Source organism: Eumetopias jubatus, unplaced genomic scaffold (genome assembly GCF_037043125.1).
Source record: "Eumetopias jubatus isolate StellerSeaLion01/CBP00866 unplaced genomic scaffold, mEumJub1_p1.0 scaffold_12, whole genome shotgun sequence".
In the NCBI taxonomy this organism is placed as follows: domain Eukaryota; kingdom Metazoa; phylum Chordata; class Mammalia; order Carnivora; family Otariidae; genus Eumetopias; species Eumetopias jubatus.
The window spans coordinates 65,641,466-65,662,658 of record NW_028274818.1 but is presented as its reverse complement, the minus strand read 5'-3'; the positions used below and the strand labels follow the sequence as shown (position 1 = coordinate 65,662,658).

The 21,193-nt window shown below is 38.8% G+C and overlaps 1 protein-coding gene across 3 annotated transcripts in view; it reads left to right on the top strand.

The window, feature by feature from the left end:
* Positions 1 to 21,193, top strand: part of AHCTF1 (AT-hook containing transcription factor 1) — a 77,703-nt gene that overhangs the window by 21,146 nt on the left and 35,364 nt on the right. For 2 of the 3 annotated variants that reach the window (XM_028111855.2, XM_028111856.2), the window contains 10 exons: positions 2,372 to 2,579; positions 3,586 to 3,702; positions 7,846 to 7,930; positions 9,740 to 9,890; positions 11,208 to 11,340; positions 11,424 to 11,605; positions 12,024 to 12,085; positions 12,992 to 13,120; positions 18,323 to 18,413; positions 19,453 to 19,542. In XM_028111855.2, the coding sequence (XP_027967656.1) occupies positions 2,372 to 2,579; positions 3,586 to 3,702; positions 7,846 to 7,930; positions 9,740 to 9,890; positions 11,208 to 11,340; positions 11,424 to 11,605; positions 12,024 to 12,085; positions 12,992 to 13,120; positions 18,323 to 18,413; positions 19,453 to 19,542 (1,248 nt within the window). The remainder of the gene's footprint in view (positions 1 to 2,371; positions 2,580 to 3,585; positions 3,703 to 7,845; positions 7,931 to 9,739; positions 9,891 to 11,207; positions 11,341 to 11,423; positions 11,606 to 12,023; positions 12,086 to 12,991; positions 13,121 to 18,322; positions 18,414 to 19,452; positions 19,543 to 21,193) is intronic. The other variant, XM_028111858.2, reaches the window with a different exon arrangement.

Below are 21,193 nucleotides of genomic sequence, written 5' to 3'. Positions count from 1 at the left end.
GTTTCTCCTCCCTCTGCCCCTCCCACACTCGTGCACGCGTGCTCTCACTCTAATAAATAAAGAAAATCTTTAAAAAAAAATGAAATTTCCCAATATTTATCATACTATATACTGTTTTACAGCTTTTCTACACTTAATGGTATTGTGCATCTTTCCACATCAATACAGATAGAGTCTACCTTACTCTCTCGAATAAGTATACATTATTCCATTGTATGAAGTATTTATTTTGGCAAAGTTTAATCCTTGCTCTTCTTTGGAAAAATAATAGAAGCAGAAGGGATTAGGAGAGTAATTGTTCAAGTACAATATATGATTTTTCCCTTCTTCATAACAGCATTGAGGGAATCTGCCCTTGCACGTGGTTATATCAATATATGGGCCTGAGTATTTTTCCTTTTATTGAAATTTCAGAGATCTTCAAGTAGACAGAAGAATATAAGAACTCCCACATATCTGTCACCTAAATTCAAGTTTTCAGAACTTAACCATATGTGCATCTTTTTTCTTTCTTTTCCCTCTTCCTCCTTTTGCCTCTGCATTAATTTAAAGCAAATTTGGCCGTCCTATATAATCGTAATGCCATTACCAGTCCTAACTATAATAAGAGTTCCTTGGTATAGTCTAATAACTGGTCCGTAATCAAATGGCTCTAGAGCATCTTTTTGCATTTGTATTGTTTGAATCCGGATCTGAACAAGGTCCACATCTGACATTTGAGTTGTCTCCTGTCTCCTTGAATGTAGAGCTGACCTCCCTCTATCCTCTCCTTTCCTATTTATTTTTAGTTCTACTGACTTGCTGGAGAAGTTAGTTTATCTGATAGAATGCCCCCACATTTTGGAATTAGTGGAGTGTTTTCATGTGGTATCATTTACATTTTGTATTTTCTGCAAATATAAGTTAGCTCTGATTAGGTTCAAATGTGACATTTGGCAAGGACACTTCCAGAAGTTCTGGATATTTCCTACTGTATCACATCGGGAGCACGTGGTGTCTTGTTTCACCTTCAGTGATCAGTGGGTCCAGATGATGACACTGCAGTCCTTCCTTGTTAAAGTTTCCCATCTGCCTTTGTACCAGTGATTCTCAGCCAGGGGTGACGTTTGCCTTCTAGGGGATCTTTGATAATGTCCTGGGGACATTTTTGGTTGTTGCTCCTGGAGGGAGATGGTGCTACTGCCATCTAATAGGCCTGGGGATGCAGTTCACCGTCCTGCAGTGCATAGGACCTGTTCCCCGCAGCAAAGATTTATCTGACCCAGAGTGTCGTCCGTGGAGCCAAGCTTGAAAAACCCTATTTAAATTAATTGTTTCATCCATTGAGATTGTTACCTTAAACCTCTTGATTCAGTAGGGGATACAAAAATGATGATTTTAAAATTCTGTTAGCCTAAAGAAGAATTTTCTCATTATAGCTAGGGCTATTTGTTTACCCTGAAATACAATTTGTACAGAAGAGGCAGGATGAATGCTTACTATTTTTTTAAGTACTAATTTTCAGGATAAGGAGCTGGTACCCAGTTACTTAAAATGGTTCAGTAAGATCTTTTGTTGGTGAGGACAGGAACTCAGGAGGTTTTACATACTTCATGTGTTTCATTCATTTACTTTCATTATTGTTTATTGATGTTCAAAAGAAATTTTTTTTTTAAACTAATGAGCACCCCTTCATGTACTCTGACAGGTCTCCTTTAGACTTTGATAGTTTCCTAGATTTCTGGCACAAGATGTCCTAGGCTCGTCTTACATATTTTCTGCCCCAGACCTGGAACCGGCCATTTCTCCAAGGGGAATATTTAGGTTCTTAGTTCTAAATTTGAATAAAGAAACACATCAGCTTTTTGTTTGAAAAAAAAAGGGGAGTGCTGGGTGGCTCAGTCAGTTTAGTGTCTGCCTTCGGCTCAGGTCACGATCCCAGAGTCCTGGGATCGAGCCCTGCACTGGGCTCCCTGCTCAGCCGGGAGCCTGCTTCTCTCTCTGCCCCTTTCCCCTGCTTGTGCTCTCTCTCTCTCTCTTTCTCTGTCTAAAATGAATAAATAAACTCTTTAGGGGAAAAAAAAAAAAGAAAACCCTGTCAGCTCTGTTTATGATTATTAAGGAAATTGTGTAATCCTTTTTTAAAAAAGTATACTTCAGATATTTGAGATGTACCGTGAGGTTTTTAAAAAATTACACAATTAAATGTATTTTGAAAATAAGAGCATTTAACCTAGGTATGGTTGGCTGTTTTATAGTTCAGCGTGCTTTGTTATCACTGATCTGATTTTAATTGGCCATAGTAGTCCTCAGTTGAAGCTTGAATAGTGGGTGACACATTTGCTTTTATGGTTGTTATGATCTGTTAATCTTACTTGTCTTGTTTTTCTAGACCTTGAAGTTGTAACCGGCATCGCGGCCGAAGTTCCGCACATCAGGGAGACCGTGATGCGCGAGGGCCGCCACCTGTGTTTCCAGCTGGTGAGCCCGTCGGGCACCCCCGTGTCAGCCCTTCGCTACATCAGCAGGACGAACCAGCTTGCTGTGGGCTTCTCTGATGGCTACCTAGCTCTTTGGAATATGAAAAGCATGAAAAGAGAGTAAGTATGACTTTCTTCTCTTGGTCATTGGTAGTTTCTTTCTAAATATAATTTGTACTTAATTATTACTATTTTAAAATTAGCATAAAGAGAAAAGGGTATGGTTAAAAATGACTTTTTTTTTTAAGTTTTATTTATTTAAGTAATGTCTGCACTCTATGTGAGGCTCGAACTCATGACTCTAAGAGCAAGAGTTGCATGCTCTTCTGACTGAGCCAGCCAGGTGCCCCTCTTTTTTTTTTCTTTTTTTAATAGAAAATCTTTTTTAAAAATTGCTGCAGAATTTACCCTTTATTGAGGGAAGTAGCCCTTAACGGAGGGAGGTAGCAGATTGGCATTAAGGACTTTTAATCTCTCTGAAGAGTTATAGTAGATGCCTGTTTTTCTCATAAGTTGTCAATTTAATATTTCTTCATTTTTTTTCAAGGCATATTGGATTTTTTTTTTTTTTTTTTTTTTTTTAAACCACGTATCAGTGATGAAGCGGCAGTGCTATTGCCTAGTAGCTCCCTAGGGCAAGTCCACTTCAACTCTCTTTGCTTGAGAACCTTTTACCAGCTCTTATCTTGGAATTGCTGCTCAGGGAATGCCTGGAGAACCTGGCTTCCACAGTCTTTCCCCTGGCACTGTCCTCTCTTGGCCAGCTGTGCTTTCTAAGTGGTCTGTGGGAACTCTTCAGATTCTCACTCACTGGGGTGTCGTGGTGAGGAAACTAAGCGCATGCAGCTGAGGTGGAGAGTTGTGTCCGTGTTCATCTTTCCTAGGGGGCCTCTCGCTGGGAGCAGCCCACAGTGGCACATCCTCACCTGACAGGAGGCACAAGTTCCCACCTGCACGTATGCGGGTGCGATTAGTAGTTTTGGCCCTTCCCTCGGCCGTGCCTGTTGCCTCACTGTCCTGTACCCTGTGCATGAAGATCAGACGATCGTGTGAACAGTAGTTGCTCCAACCCAAATTTTCACATGAGACCCAGTATGAACTGTCCTACTTTTTGTGCCTCTTGTAGATACTACACACAGCTGGAGGGTGGAAGAGTTCCCGTGTATGCGGTCACTTTTCAAGAACCTGAGAACGATCCGCGTAATTGCTGTTACTTGTGGGCTGTTCAGTCGACACAAGATAGGTAAGTGTGATGCGTGTGGTTTTTTAAAAACACTTGTCAAAGATGAGGCAGCAGTTCATTTCTTTTGGAAAGTCTTGTAGTATTTGTCTTTTTAGAGAAAATAGCATAATTCAGTGAATTATTTTGAAATGATTTTGAAAGTTAAATGATCAAATGATTGTTTCGACATGGTTGAGTAAATTCTGGGGTATCAGTAAGAAATGGTGCTTGTTTGACTTGTTTGAATGCCATTTCTAAGAGTAAGCCAATACAGGTGAGTAGGCAGCCTCTTATTGCCTTAGACAATTTTTATGGCCTTCTGTGTTCTTACACTTTTATAATCTCATTTCTTCTCTTTGTTGTGTATGCCTCTCTCGTTTTTATTTACCCTTACTCTGTTCCCTGGTCCTCCTGTTTGCCTTTTTCAGTATACTCTTAGCATAAACTTGGTTAATTTTTCTCTGTCATAAGGTCTAATTTTGTCCCAATTACAGTTAGTGAGAAATCTTTCAACTGAATTCTAACCAGTGAAATTTGTTCAACTAGAATAGTGTAAGTATTGATTTTCTCTTATTTTCCTTTGGTGTTTTGTTCTTTCTCGGATGATCAGTGAAACAGTTGAGCTTGTGGTATAAATGCCATGATGGTGATAATGTGCGGTTCCCAGTACTTTTCTCTTCCCAAGTCCATCCTACCTTGGGTTCTAGGTAACCTGAATTGTGGTCACTTTGGGTTTTGTGTTCTTACGTCCCCACATGGTAGTTTGGTCTTGCCTTACTCTATAGTAAGTCAGGAAATGGAGAATTGATTTGCCACTTTGAAATTTGTCAATCCTGGAAAAATACTGAAATGAAAATACAGAGCCTGCTGTTGGGCTACCCCTCCTTGAGTCAAACCCATATTTCCATTCATCTGAGTGTGGGGGGGGGGGCAGCAATTGGAGGGATGTGACCTGTGAGGGCTCTGGGTGGTGGGGAATGTGAGGGGACTTTCATCTAAACAGTTGTTGTATTCTGCTTATTTTTCCTCCTAGGACTGTCTCTTAGGATAAGTTCTATTAATTTTTTATTCTTATTTGGGTTTTTGTATTTTACTTTTTCTGAATTTCACACACTAAACTCTAGAGTGCTTTCCTCTTATTTTGGAACCTGGTGAATAAGTCTGACTTCTTTTTTACCATACCAGTCCTGATTCTTTTGGTGTTATCTGTAAGTGATGCCCACTCTATTCTTATAATCATGAAGCTATTTGAATATTCTCTGTTTCTGGTTTTCTTTTGTAAAATCCTTGTGAAATGTATGCGCTTCCTTTCGTCCTTTTTTGAGGTAGTTTGCAGAGCTCTCTACAGCTGATTCTTGAACAAGGTGGGAGCTGGGGCTCTGACCCCTCTGTGCAGTAAGAAATCCATGAAAACTTTTGACACCCTCCGTCTCCCAAATTTAGCTACTAATAGCCTGCTGTTGACCAGAAACCCTCCCGATAAACATCAATAATTAGCACATATTTTATGTGTTAAATATGTTACATACTGTATTCTTTAATGCTTTTTTGCTTAATTTTTTCAGTATATCTATGCTATGCGGTTCATCTGCAAGGTTTTCCAAATTGTCACAAATCTCCAAAAAACTTCCCACTATATTTATTGAAAAAATCTGCATACAAATGGACCACACAGTTGAAACTTGTGTTGTTCAAGGGTCACATGTATTTGCATTTGAAGCACAAATGAATTATAGTTTAAAATATGGGCAGAATATACTGTTTTCGGTTTCTCTTAATGGTGATGCCCTGTATTTACTTGTCTTTATTATTCACAACACACCGAGTAAGTAACCCATAGGAATAATTCTGTAACGACTTGTAAACCATTTTCTAGTACTATATATAATATTCTTATAATAGGACAGGGTTAATTTAATTGGTAAGTTGGATTATTTATTCCTGCATGATTTACTTTGCATTTGTCACAATTGCTGATGTGAGATATTTTTGAGAGTGGTATTTTCGTGGACTTCTAGTCTTTGATTTGGGCCCTTAAATTAGTATGTCATGGGCCTCTTTGAGACTCTGATGAAGGCTGTGATATATATTGGTATGTGTATGTAATATGATTTAAAGCACAATTCCTGACCTGTGGTCTGTGTGTAGACATAGAGCAGTCTGTGAGCTCCCAGAAATTATATTCAAGATTATTTACATTTGTTTATATATGTCTATGAATAATACATAATAAAAATATATGCGTACATATATATAAGTAATATGTATATATGTGTATAAATAATACTTATACACATATGGAAACAACACTTACATAAGTGATACTTATACACATTGGTATATTTAAGTGGATGGATGGTATTGGTATTATAAGTAAATGAAAAGAATATAAACTTAGATTATAAGTCTAAATTAGATGATGTGGTCCTTCCTTTTCCCCATCAGAGTGATTATTTAAACAGAATAAAAAAGGAAAAAAAAAATCACCATAGAGTGATTGATTATATCACCACAGAATTACATGGGTATAGATCTTAAATTGTTGCCATAGTGCTCATCAATTATAATAAAAGCCACATTAAATTTTTAAAACTTATTTAAATTCAACTAATTAACATATAATTATTATTGGTTTCAGAGGTAGAGGTCAGTGATTCCTCAATCAAGCCGCATTAATTTTGTAATATGGAAAAGTGAATGAAAAAACCGACTGGTGTTCCCTTTAATGTCTGTTGTATGCAGTTTGTCTTGTTTAATATTTGGTCTTTTAGAGGTTATTTCTCTTTGTTCCATGTCCACGTGTTTATTCATTCCACAGAATCCTTGAGTGTTTATCGTGCTAGTGACTCTTGTCGACTGTAACGATGCATAGCACCAATAAATTTCTATTCTTCTAGATGTTCTTTTTCAGCGAGTATATTCCATAAATATACTAGTGCATGTATTTCATATAATTTCAGTTAGTGATGTTAAATACAGAAAAATAAAGCTGGGAGAGGAGATATAGAATGTGTGGTATAGGGAACTGCTCTTTTAGATGGTATCGTTGGGGAGATTTGAATGAAGTCAGTTGGGGTAGGTAGGTAGGTAGGAGAGCCATGGGGAGATCTGGGGGAAAGAATGCAAAGGCCTTAGAAAAATGTCTCAAGGAAAAGGAAGAAGAGCGGTAAAGGGTAGAATACAGACTGGTCATAGATGAGGTCAGAAGAGTAGAACTAGTTTATACAGGGCCATGGAGGCCAGGATAAGGTAAGTATATGAATTTGGTCTGGTTAGACCAGACCAATTAAATTAGTTTCTGATGGGAGGGTCTGAGCATTAGTATTTTGTCAAAGCTCCTTTGATGATTCTAATAATAAGCAACCAAGATAGGGAACCACTAGCCCAGAGTGAGAACAGTAGAGAAGAGAGCTGGGAATCCTTCTGCACGTGGAGATAATTGATGGTGGAGAAGCAGAGTGTAGAACAGCCAGCAGAGGACTATGGATAATGTAGTGTGAGGAACATGAAGATGATGTGGTATCCTGGAAGCCAAGTAGAATATGTGTTCTAAGAAAGATCAGCCAGAAAGAATAAGAATTCACATTCGGACAGTATGGAAATCTGTGCTCTTAATCCTTAACGGCACGCTGTCCTTGAGCAGTGAGGAGTTGCTTTGGGATCTCTGCTTCACATGCATACTGTGTGGCCTCATCCCGTGGTCCTGGGCAGCAAGATCTTCATCTTAGGTAGAAGCATAACAAGATTGCAGAAGAAGGAACAACGGACAGGCAGTCCCCTAAGGACAGTTTTCTGTAGTTGCCATGGGATAATTCTGTATACATCCTGTTGGCCAGAACATGGGCCTCCTGCACCCAGCTCAGAGCACACCTGCTAAAGACGGGGAGAAGCGGTGTTGCATAAACCGCTGTAGTCTCTGCCATATAAGGGGTCACCTAAAGTGTCCAGATAACATCAGCTTAAGTTAATTAGAATCTGTTAAAAATAAGAATCAGTTATTGTTTCAAAGGACTGCATTTTGTGAAAACTAAATCACAGTAAGTTCTTCATGTTGACCTTAGTTTTGTCCTGTGCACTCAGTATTGTATACAAGACAGAAAGAGCTGCTTGATATATTAGTAGGATCTTGAGTGTTTGTTCTCAGCTCGTTTCTGTTTCTTTCAGTGAAGGGGATGTTTTGAGTTTACATCTACTTCAGCTGGCCTTCGGTGATAGAAAGTGTTTGGCATCAGGACAAGTCTTGTATGAGGTAAATGGTACTGGGACTGTGGGTTTATTATGACCATTTTATCATTGTTTTGCCTATTTTAGTCTTTATGATATTAACATACTGAAAAGTATTCTTCTCTTCAAGTTAATACTGTATTCACAATGTAATGAAAAAAGTGTTAGATTAGGGACCCGTAGACTAGCAGTTTTACCACCATAGCCCTCTTAACTTCCCCATGTATCATTTTCATCTAAAATGAGGGGATTGGACACGACTCATCTTGTGACCTAATTGGTACACAGGAAAAATTGCCCCACTTTGTTGCTCTAATATATCAAGCAGTAAGCCATGGGGTGACTTTATAAACAGTCTTGGGGCACCCGACTGGCTCAGTCGGTGGAGCATGCAACCCTTGATCTTGGGGTTGTGAGTTTGAGCCGCACGTTGGGTGTAGAGATTACTTAAAATGTTTGTTTTTTTTTTTTTTTAAAGAGAGCGCAAGTGGGGTGGGTGGCAGAGGGAGAGGGAGAGAGAATCTTAAGCAGGCTCCACGTTCAGCACAGAGCCTGATGTGGGGCTTTTAATCTCACGACCCTGAAATCATGACCTGAGCCAAAATCAAGAGTCAGATGCTCAACTGACTGAGCCAACCAGGCGCCCCACTTAAAAATAAAAATCTTAAGGGGTGCCTGGGGGGCTCAGTCGTTAAGCGTCTGCCTTCGGCTCAGGTCACGATCCCAGGGTCCTGGGATCGAACCCCGCAGCAGGCTCCCTGCTCGGCGGGAAGCCTGCTTCTCCCTCTCCCACTCCCCCTGCTTGTGTTCCCTCTCTCGCTGTGTCTCTCTCTGTCAAATAAATAAATAAAATCTTAAAAAAAAAAAAAATCTTAAACCCACCTTTAAAAAATAAAAATAAAAAAATAAAAACCTTAAATTTTTTTAATTAAAAAAATGGTCTTGCCACTTACAAAAGAGGATAAATGCATTAGCCTTTCAGATGACTATTTCTCCAGCTGAATTTGAAGAAAAGGTGGTGTGCTGCTAATAGCTACGTGGTCAGCCCCTACATTCCTTTCTGTAGGACAGTGTTTCTTAACCTAGTGTTTGAAGTTACGTGGATGGGCTTTAAAGAATCCATGAAGTCTGTGAATTATGTGTGACATTTTTATGATTATGCATTTTTCTGGGGGAGTTTCATAGCCTTCTTAGATTCTTTTCTTTTTTTTCCCCCTAAAGATTTATTTGAGAGAGAGAGAGAGAGAGAGAGCAGGCATGCACAAGTGGGAGGGGTAGGGAGAAGAAGAGAGGATCCCAAGCAGACTCTGCTGAGCATGGAGCCCAATGTGGGGCTAAATCTTACCATGACCCCGAGACCATGACCTGAGCTGAAACCAAGAGTCAGATGCTCACCTGACTGCACCACCCAGGTGCCCCAGCTTCTGTTAGATTCTTAAAGAGATTGATGAACAAAAAAAAAATGTACGGGCTGCTGTTCTAGAGCAAGAATTTCTCTGAGAACAGAGGAGCAGGTTTGCTGGCCTGGAGTATCTTTGTACAGAACAGTGATGGTTAGTCCAGTTCACACTCCAGCCGAAAGTGCCTGAAGGTTCCCGTGGTTGATAACTGCTTTAGAAGGTTTGTTGGTACTGTCTTCAAGAGACTAAGTTTAGCCTTTTATCTGTGTTTTATGCTATATAAAATTTCAGAGCCCTTTTCAGTGATTTGTTCTCTTTTTAACTTTTTTGTGTTTTCTTTTTATCCTGTAAAAACTCTTTAAATTCAGAGAATATTTAATTTTTTAATGATTTCTGGCTTAGAATTCCATTAAGATAGAGATTCTCTGTTTCAGGGGTTAGAGTACTGTGAAGAAAGATATACACTGGACCTCACGGGTGGCATGTTTCCTTTGAGGGGACAGACTAGTAATACCAAACTGTTGGGATGCCAGAGTATAGAGAAATATCGGTATCATGGCGACAGAGAGGAAGGTATGAATGAAGGTTGGTTAAAAGCACTCTTATTATATGTCATGTGGAATGCTTGATTTTAATAGTTATCTTGATGTAAGATTTGACAGACTGCTTTTTAAATTTCATACTCCTGGCAGTTAAAAAATTGGAATATTCTTTAGGTCTGTATCAGATTGGCAGTATTCTCACTCTCCAGTTTGCTAAGTAGAACTCAAGAGTCCAATAGATTAAGGGATCCTTGTATTTTAATCCAGCTCTCTAAATAGACAAGAATGGTCTCTAGTTTTGACTAGTATGAATAGTTTATGAATAATGGTTCCTTCAGTGTATTTTTTGAGACCTACGGCAAACAGGCCTTGGTTGTCTTTAATTTTTCTCTTTCCTTTAGTATCATCTCTTCTGGCTGGTAAACAGCCCTTGCATAGGAAAAATGGTATCGATTTGGAATCCATCATGGCTTCAGATCTTAGCTCTGTCACTAGTTGTGACCTTTGACAAATTATTTCACATTTCTGAGCCTCCCTTTCCCCATCTGTGAATGGAATAATGCAGTTGTACCTTTTGCAAAGGGTGGCTGTGAGAAATAAATGTGATGCCTGCATAGGTTTGTTCAGCTCTGGATGTGCTCCCCAGGGCCCTGCTTGTGTATGTTCTTACTGGGATTCATCTTCATGGTTCGCTCCTCCATCCTGGGCGTGTCCTCTCTGCTTGTTCGACATACGTATTTGTGGTCCAGTCTTCCCGTCCGACTAAACATGCCCCAAACACAACTCTTCAAACTCTAGCTTTTCTCATTCCCCACTCCCCTCTTTTTTGTTTCCCATTGTTTACTTTTTTCTCTTGTTGGTGCCTCTTACTTTGCTCCTATCTTTCCATTCCCCACAGCCACCGCCCAGGTCCTCGCCTTCCCCTCTTTTGCCATAGAGCTGGATCAGCCCTTCTCAACTGGAATTCCTCTGAAGAATTAAGTGCCTCAAAGCATCTGTTTTCAGTGTTGATAATTCTCTCATACTGGCTGTGTTCCCTTGTTGGGAGAATATGCATTCAGATAATTTTCTACTTTTACGTCCAACACCTCAAAGTTGCCAAAGTGTTAAGTGAAAACAAGCCAGGATACAACTTTTCTGATGAGTGCTTTTTAATAAAATTTTCTTGAAATGGAGAAATAGTAAAGATATAAGTGAATGAAACCCTTCTTATAGAATGAGCGATAGAAATGTGCTTTGACATATCAAATATGATTAAAACTTCTTAATTTATGACAAAATGTTGCTAAAATTTTATTTGGGCTAGTTTTACTTTGTGATTATTTATTCAATTTATAAAAATGATATTCTTTTCTTTTAGCTCTGTCTCCTGACACTAGTGTTTCAGTCTTTACCTGGCAGGTGAATATATATGGACAAGGAAAGCCTTCTATGTATTTGGGGCTTTTTGACATAAATCGTTGGTATCATGCACAGATGCCAGATTCGTTAAGGTATGATTTCGCCCTCTCTTCTTTTTCGTGTTTGTATGTATAGCAGCGCAGTCATTTAATGATTTTGTAACATTTTCTTTTAGATCAGGAGAATATCTGCATAATTGCTCTTATTTTGCATTGTGGTCACTGGATTCTGTTGTGAACAAGACTTATCCACATTACATCTTGGATATACTAGTAAATGAGAGAAGCTTAAGTCGAGGAATTCCTCCTTCATATCCACCTCCTGAGCAGTTTTTTAATGCAAATATTTACAATTTTGGTATGTATGTCCTTAACATTACCTTTCGAGAGAAATAACGTGCACGAGTACGTATGCATGTGTGTAATACGTATTTGGATAGTATGTGTATATATAGTTACCTGTTCATGTTTCGTTACTGTCAGTTAATATATGGGTAACTTAGGAAATTAATTTGATGTGTACATGAGAAATTTAATACTTAGGGATTTTATAAAGAAATTATCACTATTATGAATTTGCTAGAAAAGGTAACTATCATTTATGTTGAAGTTTGGTATCTTGTCAGGATGGAAATACCTGGAAAAATTATTTTAAAATTTATTGTATGTAATAATTTTGATATCTTGCCTAGCATGTTAGGATAAATTTTGGTGTATTAATTCCATCTACGATATAATATGTAAGCACAATTTTTTTTTTTACATCTTTTTTTTAGATGCCACTTGTTTGTTAAACTCAGGAATTGTTCATATAACTTGTAATGGCTTTCAAAAGGAGGTAGGTAACAACTAACAATGTGGACAGAGTGTGCCTTATTGAACTGAAGTCAGATCATGGATTTAAACTTTATTTAGTGTTAATTATATAAACTGTTGTTTCAGCTTAAATGGTAGCTTCTGCTAGGTTTGTGCCATGAGCAGCTAGTAGCATCAGTTACTGATGGCAGCCTGCCAGAAGAAGTTTTGGGGTTGTGTGGATGTTAGCTACTTGAACCTTAAGGAAAAGAGCGGAAGTAGGTCAGTGCCTTCACCATAACCCTTTGTATCCGTATTCTTAATTCTCTTTCTTCTCAGGAAGCTTATGAATAAGTGAAGTAACGCAAAGAACGTGCCTAGCACAAGCGGGCAATGATTATGTGTTGAAAAAGACTTTCCCAGGAAAACACAAAATGGCAGATTTCAGAATTGATAATCGGCTAGATGTGCCTGAATGCCATATTTATATTCATATTAGATCTCTCTTACATTAGATCAGAAGGAATAAACTGCAGGTGTGTGTGTGTGTTCATTAAGATCTGTCCCCAGGTCTGTCACCTTTGGAGAAGGTAACAGGGTTACCGTGTGTGTGTGTGTGTGTGTTCATTAAGATCTGTCACCAGGTCTGTCGGCTTTGGAGAAGGTAACAGGCTTACCCGTCATAAAAACAAAAAGCCACCCAAAGTACCCTTATCAGTAATATTATTTATAACTAGCAAGCATTGGTTTAGCTCAAGAACCTATAAACCCTTTTCCTTGCAAGAAGTGTAAAAATGGAGTCTTACAATTTCTATTCCCTGTCTTTTAGCTTTATTCTCAAAATATTAAGTATAAGTATATTCTTGGGGATAGTAGGGTGATAAGTTTATTATTCTTAAATTTGATTATTTGAAATTGTGTATTGATATTTATTCATCGATCTTTACAGACTTTGAGATTTTTAAAGAAATCAGGAGCATCTCTCAGTGAATTCATACCTGATGGCTATAATAGATGTCTTATGGCTGGCCTTCTGTCACCAAGACTTACTGATACTCACCCTTCCAGTTTAAGTCAGGTGAGATGATTTCTAACGCTGTTGTTTCTTTTGAACTATTTTATTAGCTTTCTATTATAATAAAAGTCTACTAGATAATTTTTGCAGAAGTAGACTCAGTAGATGCGCTCTGCATGATCACTAGCTATGGTCCTGGGTTTGGCTTAAAATATATACTCCCAGGACTTAGTAGGCCATAACTTGGCACCAGGTTCACTTAGCTGTATAGAAGGATATAGGACAGGAGGCCCATCATGGCATGTCATGAGTAGAAGCTATTATAACAGGCCTGGGGCCATTTTCCAGCCCCTGTGGGAACTGCATGGGTGCAAGAAAATGAGACCTCTGAGTGGAAATCATCTTGACTTAGGTAGATCTCATGGTCTAGAACAAAAACATGTGATCACTGGCGTGAGCGTCACTGGCAACTTGTTCGTGGTTTCTATCACAGCGCTGTTTAATCAGAAATTCTAGGAGTGGAGCCCAGCACTCAGTGTTTTAATAAGCCCTTGATGTAGGGGGTGCCTGGGTGGCGCAGTCGGTTAAGTATCTGACTCTTCATTTCAGCTCAGGTCATGATCCCGGGGTCCTGGGATCGAGCCCCGCATGGGGCTCCCTGCTCAGCGGGGACTCTGCTTCTCCCTTTCCCTCAGCCCCTCTGCCTGCTTGTGCTCACGCTCTCTGTCTCTCAATAAATCTTTAAAAAAAGCCCTTGCTGTGATTCTGATGCAGTGTTTTATAGAAACCAGTATCTTCTGAGAGCGTGTGAGAAGATTCGAGGTTCCTGCAAAACAGGGCCGTTGGTTCTCGAAGTCAGACTCAACTCATGGAAACCAGAACCTTAACTTCCGAGTGGAGGTTTATAATCCATTCACAGTTTTCCTGGTCCCAGTACAATTTACGTGCCAGGAGACATTCTAGCAGTAAACAGTGTTGCCTGGGGACAGCTCATAATTCACCTCTATTTTAACTCATTATTTGTTAGTAAAATATGCTAGAATGAAGTAAGCTCCATTTTCCCATGGAGAAAGAAAATGTTAACTCTCCCCAGGTAGTGTTTGGATAAAGTTATTTAAAAATTACAGTTGTGAAACATAATGAATTGCTGGAAAAAGAGCCTTTTAAACATCCAAAGGAATATAAATATTGCCACTGGTGGTTTAACACTTATGGTTGGATTTTAATACTTAATTTCATGGAGTGAAGAGAAATATTCAATTCTATTATCATTGGGAGATTTCCTCTCCTCGTTTCCCCTCCTTTTATATTTTTGTATCTGTGTTTACCACATGGTCATGTCATGATCAGTGTTAATGTTCTTGTTATGTAGCTTGTTTTTTCCTGGAGTGTCCAAGTGGCCTTTAAAAAACAAAACAAAACCTTGCCTAGTCTCACACAAGCTTAATTTTTTCTTCTCAGTTTCTTCTTGCTCTTTGTGGAGCCTCTTTAGACGAAGGGTGTGACCTTCTGTTAGGTTACCTTCGTTGCCCAGCGTTTTATCGCCTTTGCCTCTGGTTCTATTTTTGAGAGATTTCTTCATCATCTCCCTGTCTTCCTATTAGCTTTTTAAAGATTTGACCCTCATTTAAAATTTTTGGAGTACTTTTTCTTTGATCAGTCTTTTGTTCATAGTATTCTGTTTTATGGATGAACCAGCTCCTGTCCGTGTGTGTTTAGTCTTACTTGGTTCTCTGCATTAGCTCTGTTTCCTCTGCAGTTGGTTTTCTTCCTTTAGTCTCTTTGATGCCAGTGGCTCTCCTTACGTGTTTGGTGGCCCTTGGTCATCTGTTAGTATGTAAAGTGGGTCAGTACCAGATGATACGCTCTCTTTTGCGTGGGTATAGTTCATGTAGAGGCGTCCTTTTCTTGGGGATAGTAGATGGGACGCGCACCATTACAGTGGAGAAAGCCCACACTTTGTTTGGGGCCATCCCATTTTTCCAAAGATCTGTGAGGCAGGCGTCCGTGGTTCTTCGCTGTGGGATCAGTGACTGGCTGTTCCATAGACTAAGTGTCCACCAGTTGCCTGTTTTCAGCCCCGGGTCTGACCACTCTTGTCCCCCACTTTCCTCTGTACCTGGTTTCTCCAAGGACTTAGCCTGAGGGCTCAGAGAGCTAACCCAATTCCATTCTCATCTGTAGCTCCCCTCTGTGAGGACCTAAGGATGTGGTTTCCCTCACACTGCTGAGTCTGTCACCTTTCCTCATGACTGCTGTTCACGGATTTTGTTGAGCTGTCTTACCCCATGATGCCTTCTCTTTTCCTTGCCCTCGCTGATTGATACCTGTCTCTGCTCTTTATGATTATTCACTGGGGTCTGATGATGATCCGGAGGCAGGAAGTAAATGGCTGTGCGTGATGTTCCATCTTTATCCACAGGTAACAATTTTCTTTTGTTCAGAAAAGGCTAAAAGCAGTTACTGAGGTTTCTTTTGTTCATTGTGAGTAATACGGTCTTTTTAACCCATCTACCTTGTGAGAGTTATGGAAGAATTGCTAATAGGTTGTACAGAAGAGATCTATTCTTTCTGTCTAATGGCCCAGGAATACTGTTGAGGGTTTGATGAAACAGCGTCATCTAACTCTGGGCTGTTGATTTCCAACCATATACATTCAGAGGACACCTTTGATCAGTCTTTTGTCTGTTTTGTGGTGTCCTTTCCTCTGCCCTCAAGAAGACAAGGAGAAAAAGAACCAAGCACCAATTCAAGATGGCTTTCTGCAGCTCTTGATTGGGTTCATTGAAAGACCTTAGGAAACTTTGGCCCCAGTGGCCCTGCCCATCCTCCCGTCAGGGACTGGAACTGCCTTTCCCGCCTGGTGCTTCAGCTTCTGACGACAGAGAACTCACTGCTCATCCTCGTCTTCAGGGCCTTGGGTGCTCCAAGTGCTCCATTTAACTTTCTCACTTTTAAGGAATTTAGTACAGATTATTTTTTTCTGATTACATACTGTCAAATTTATTTAAAGCGATAATATCTTAAAAATGTGAAACAAGAAAAAATTACCTGTAATTCAGCCACGTGAATAAAACAGCATTTAGTGTTTTCTGTGATTAAACCTGGTAATTCAACCTGTTGAGGTTTTTTTCCAATTACGTCAATAATACATGAATAATTTGGATTTAGAAAATTGGCTAAAGTGTATGGAGGCATATAAGTATTGGCATTTTGTTAACCATTCTTCGTGTACCTTTCTCTTTATTTTTTAAACTCCATTCCTAGAACAGGCCAAGTTAAACTGTATTCTTTAGTGATGCACATGTAGAGTGAAAGCAAGAAAGTGATGACTTCAGAAGGCCGGAAAGGGGTGGTGGTTGCCATGGGAGATGGGAGGGGAGGGTGGGATTTGCTTTTGGTCAGGTCAGAGCAGACACAGCTTCCAGGGTACTGCCAAAATATTCTCAATCTAAACCTGGGTGGGGTCTTATCAGTGTCCACTTTGTAATCATTTGTTTGTATACATGGTGTATGGACTTTATACTTTTCTTTCATGCATTTCTTTATATATCCCTTCTTCATATACATGAAAAGGATGATACAGATGCAATTTCATATTTTTATTGACTGGTCAGTATTCTGTTAATTACGTATTTATAGGGCTTACCCTTTTTTTACTGGGTTATCTATGGAAATTCTTTATCATACATATTTACCCTTTTTGTCGTAAATCTTCTAGATCCTCCCCCTACTGTTTTCCTCTTGATTTGTTTTATGGTATCTTTTGCTACATACAAATTAGTATTTTTGTAGTCAGATGTATTTTATAGCTCTAGCTTAAAAAGTCTAACACTTAAATGTTTCTTTATCATTTAAGGGTTCAGTTCATCTTTGTGTATCACATCAGGTAAAGGTTGATTTTCTTTCTCCCGGATGATGATGAGTCCGGCCGTGCTACACCACTTATAAAATAGAACGCAGAATATCCTTTGCTTATGTTACTGAGATACCACATTTATTTGATTTCCTTTGTCTGTGTGTACTGGGTTCTGTTTCTGGATTTTTATTTCTTCCCATCTGATCTATTTCTATGCCATTCATAGATTTCTTTGATATTCATAGTGATTTATAATGATTTTAAGTAACAGACTTAACTAAGACATGGCTGTATCTTACTTACAGTCACCTGCTTACAGTGTCTAATTCAGTGGGTTTTAATAAATCCATGGAATTGTGTACCTATCCCCACATTCAGTTTGAGAACATTTTTATCACCCCCACAAAACCCCCATATTCTACCCTCCACGCCCTGGCTTTTGATAACCATTCCTCTGCTTTCAGTCTTCATAGACTTCCTTGTTCCTTATATGAATCCACAGTTTATTTGTGTGGTAGCACGCATCAGTCCCTCGTCCCATTTAATGTCTGTGTCACATAACGTCTGTATAGGGAGTATACCACAGTTCATTTATCCATTCTTTCGTTGATGGGCATTTAGCTTGTTTCCAGTTTGGGGCTATTATGAATAATGTTGTTCCATGTAGAGTTTTGGTGTGGGCATGTGTTTTCATTTCTTTTGGGTGTGGAGTTGGCTGGGTCATGAGGTAACTCAGTATTTAAGTTTCCCAAAGTGGCTTTACCATTTTACATTCCCACCATCAGTGTATGAGGATTCGTTACTCCATGTCACCACCAATGCTTGTTACTGTCTGTGTTTGTGTTTATAGCCACCTAGTGAGTCATGAAATGTTTTTTTTTTTTTTTTAAGATTTATTTATTTATTTATTTGACAGAGAGAGAGCGAGAGGGAACACAAGCAGGGGTAGTGGGAGAGGGACAAGCAGGCTTCCCGCTGAGCAGGGAGCCCGATGTAGGGCACGATCCCAGGACTCTGGGACCATGGCCTGAACTGAAGGCAGACGCCCAGCGACTAAGCCACCCAGGCGCCCCTGAAATGTTTTATTTTTAACCCTTGAAATGTTTGTATTCTTTTTTTTAAGATTTGTTTATTTTAGAGAGAGTGCATTTGGGGGAGGGGCATAGGGAGAGAGAATCCTCAAGCAGACTCCCTACTGAGCACAGAGCCCCTGTGGGTCCCGATTCCAGGACCCTGAGATCATGACCTGAGCCAGAATCAACAGTTGGATGCTTAACCAAATGAACCACCCAGGTGCCCCTAAATGTTTGTATTCTTATAGAACTTGCTGTCTCTGAGTCTGTGATCAGATATCCTTTATCTTCATTTCTTACTCTTTTTCCTTCTTTTTTTAATGCGCGGTTCAGGAAGAACAGTTAGAAGCTATATTGTCAGCAGCGATCCACACAAGTTGCCTGGGCCTTTTGACTGGATGTATCAAAAAGTGGACAAAAGAAGGTAAGATTATAGTTTTTAACGAATAAAAAATTACTTTTGTATTTTAAATTGTTTAAATGATTAATTCGTTGGGGGGTTTAGTTAAACTTTATTTTGAGATAATTATAGGTTCACATTGCTATTTTAAGACATTATGTAGAGAGATCCTGTGTACCCTTTTATCACCACCTTTCCCCCGCAAAACAGTATCTCAGTCAGGATCCCTGTGTTGTCCTTTTTATAGTTTATAGCCACACCTACCTCCTCCCGCCTCTCACGCCCGGGAGCCACCAGTTTATTCTCTACTTACGTAATTTTGTCATTGCAAAAAGGTTCCAAAATGAAATGATATAGTATGTAACCTTAGGGATCGACTCTTTGGCAAACTTCTCTGGGATTCATCCCAGCTGTTGTGTGTCCCCCTCTTTAAAAACACACACTCAACACCCACATTATTTTTGTTGAGTCATTTGAGAATAAGTTGAGGACATCAACGTTTCTCTACTTGTATTATCAGTATTCTTTCCAAGAACAAGAACAGTCATTACAAAACCACCGTGTACTTAGAAAAATCAGGAGAAGCATTGAATATGCTATTATCTGATCTCAGACCTTACTGGAATCTTACTAATCATGCCAGTAATGCCCTTGGTAGCATTTATAGGGATAGGGAATCCAGAATGTAATCCAGAATATACTTTGTGTTTAGTTTTTAATGTCCCTTTAATCTCTTAATCTCATGTAATTCCTAGGCTTTTATCTTTCAAGAAATTGGTGTTTTTAAAGAGGAGTTAAGCCTGTCATTCTGCAGACAGTTTTTCAATGTGTGTGTGTTTAACCTTTCCTCATGATTAGATTCAGATTTTACATTTTTCACAGGAGTGCTACATAAAATGATGTGCTCCTTGCTGTGTTTTCGTACCAGTTTGTTTCTGTTAGTGTTGATGTTCACATTGCTCACTTGATCAGCGTGGTCTCTGTCAGGGTTCCCCACTGAAGTTACTAATTTTTTGTTTGTAATTGAGAATTCTTTTTTTTTTCATTGATATTTACAAATAAGAACAACCAAATTCTGCGGCTAATCTGCGCTTTGTTCTTGAATGGACATGGAATAAAGTGGTTTTTACAAAAGAGGAATTTGACAGACTGTGTAAGTATTGTATTAAAAAATTAACCTTGGTCTATGTTTTAAGCACATGACAATTTTAATCATTTTGAAGTTGTAAACTTTTTCAAGATTTTATTTTATTTGAGAGAGCGAGAGAGCATGAGCCTTAGGGAGGAGCAGCAGAGGCAGAGGGAGAAGCAGCCTCCCTGCTGAGCAGGGAGCCCGATGTGGGGCTTGATCATGACCTGAGATCATGACCTGAGCCAAAGGCAGATGCTTAACCGACTGAGCCACCCAGGTGCCCCTGAAGTTGTAAACTCTTTAAAGAAGTCTCAAAAAAAATAAAGAAAGAAAGAAGTCTCAGAAGAAAACCATTTCTTTTAATATTGGGGTGGCAAAATTGTGTTATTTTTGTTTGTTTTTTAAAGATTTTATTTAAGAGATTGCTACACCTGGCGTGGGGCTTGAACTTATAACCTCAAGATTAAGAGTCACCTGCTCCACCACTGAGCCAGTCAGGCGCCCTGACAGAATTATTTTTTGAGCGAGATTTTGCAGTAGATTGTTAAATGGGCAACATATTAATATGTCTACAGTACCAGGTTTCAGAACTGTACCTTATCTTTGATCTTAAGAGATTAATTTATGAAGTTTGCTGATGATGGAGTCAGGAGAGTATGGCAGTTGACCTGAGAAGCTCCCCTACTTACTCATTTTCTATTTAAAATATTTATGACTATAAAAAAGCTGAAGAGGAGGGCAAAAATTCATCACCGCTGTCTTCTACTTAGCAGATGTCATTATCAGTCATTCAAAGTCATTTTTCTTCTTGACAGTCTTACTCATCTGTCGGGTCCACTTTGAGTCTTGAGGTGTCTATAAATATCAAAACCCATTATGTGCAGAAATAATCAGGGTATAATATGTGATTGCCCTGTACATGAAAGTATAAGTTTATTTAGAAGTATATGTTTTTGTTATTTCTATCATTGTGTCAATGATGGATGAATAAATGGACTTTTTAAATCAGTTATTCCCCTTCTACTACTATAGACATGGGGTTCTGTGGTATTTTTAGGCCATACTTATGAAACTTATAAAAATGAAATAATTTTAAATATTTAATCACTTAATACAGTTGAAGTCAGAAACAAACACCTGGTAATTCAGAGCCAGGGCAAAAAAAAATGTATTTTTTTGAGTGGAAAATATTTTCAGGACTGGTAATGTAATTCATGTAAGTAAAGAAAAAAATTCAGATCAGTTCATAAATTGTATGCCTTTCCTTTGTTATACTTTGAGCATAATGTGGTACTTCAGGTTGGAACCTGGTAACTCAGCCACTCTTGCTGCCTTGAGCTTCGTTACTGGTTAATGGAGTTTTTTTTTTTTTAAAAACCTAAATGTAATTAAAATTCAAAGCATAGTATTTTAAATGTATTGGAAGTAAAACAAGTCCATTTGATTGAGGAAGGATTTCTGATTATGTTTTCTGGTTTCTAATTACCCATTAAATATTGATGTGATTAAATCTTATCTAAAAGACGTAACCAGTAGCAACTAAAATACCCATTTTTTCCTGAAAAATGAATTTGTAAACTCATTGTTGAGTTTAAATGAAAAGAGAGCCAAGTCTACAATGAATTGTAACAAGCATGCAGTTTTATTATAATAAGTCTTTATCTGGGTCTTA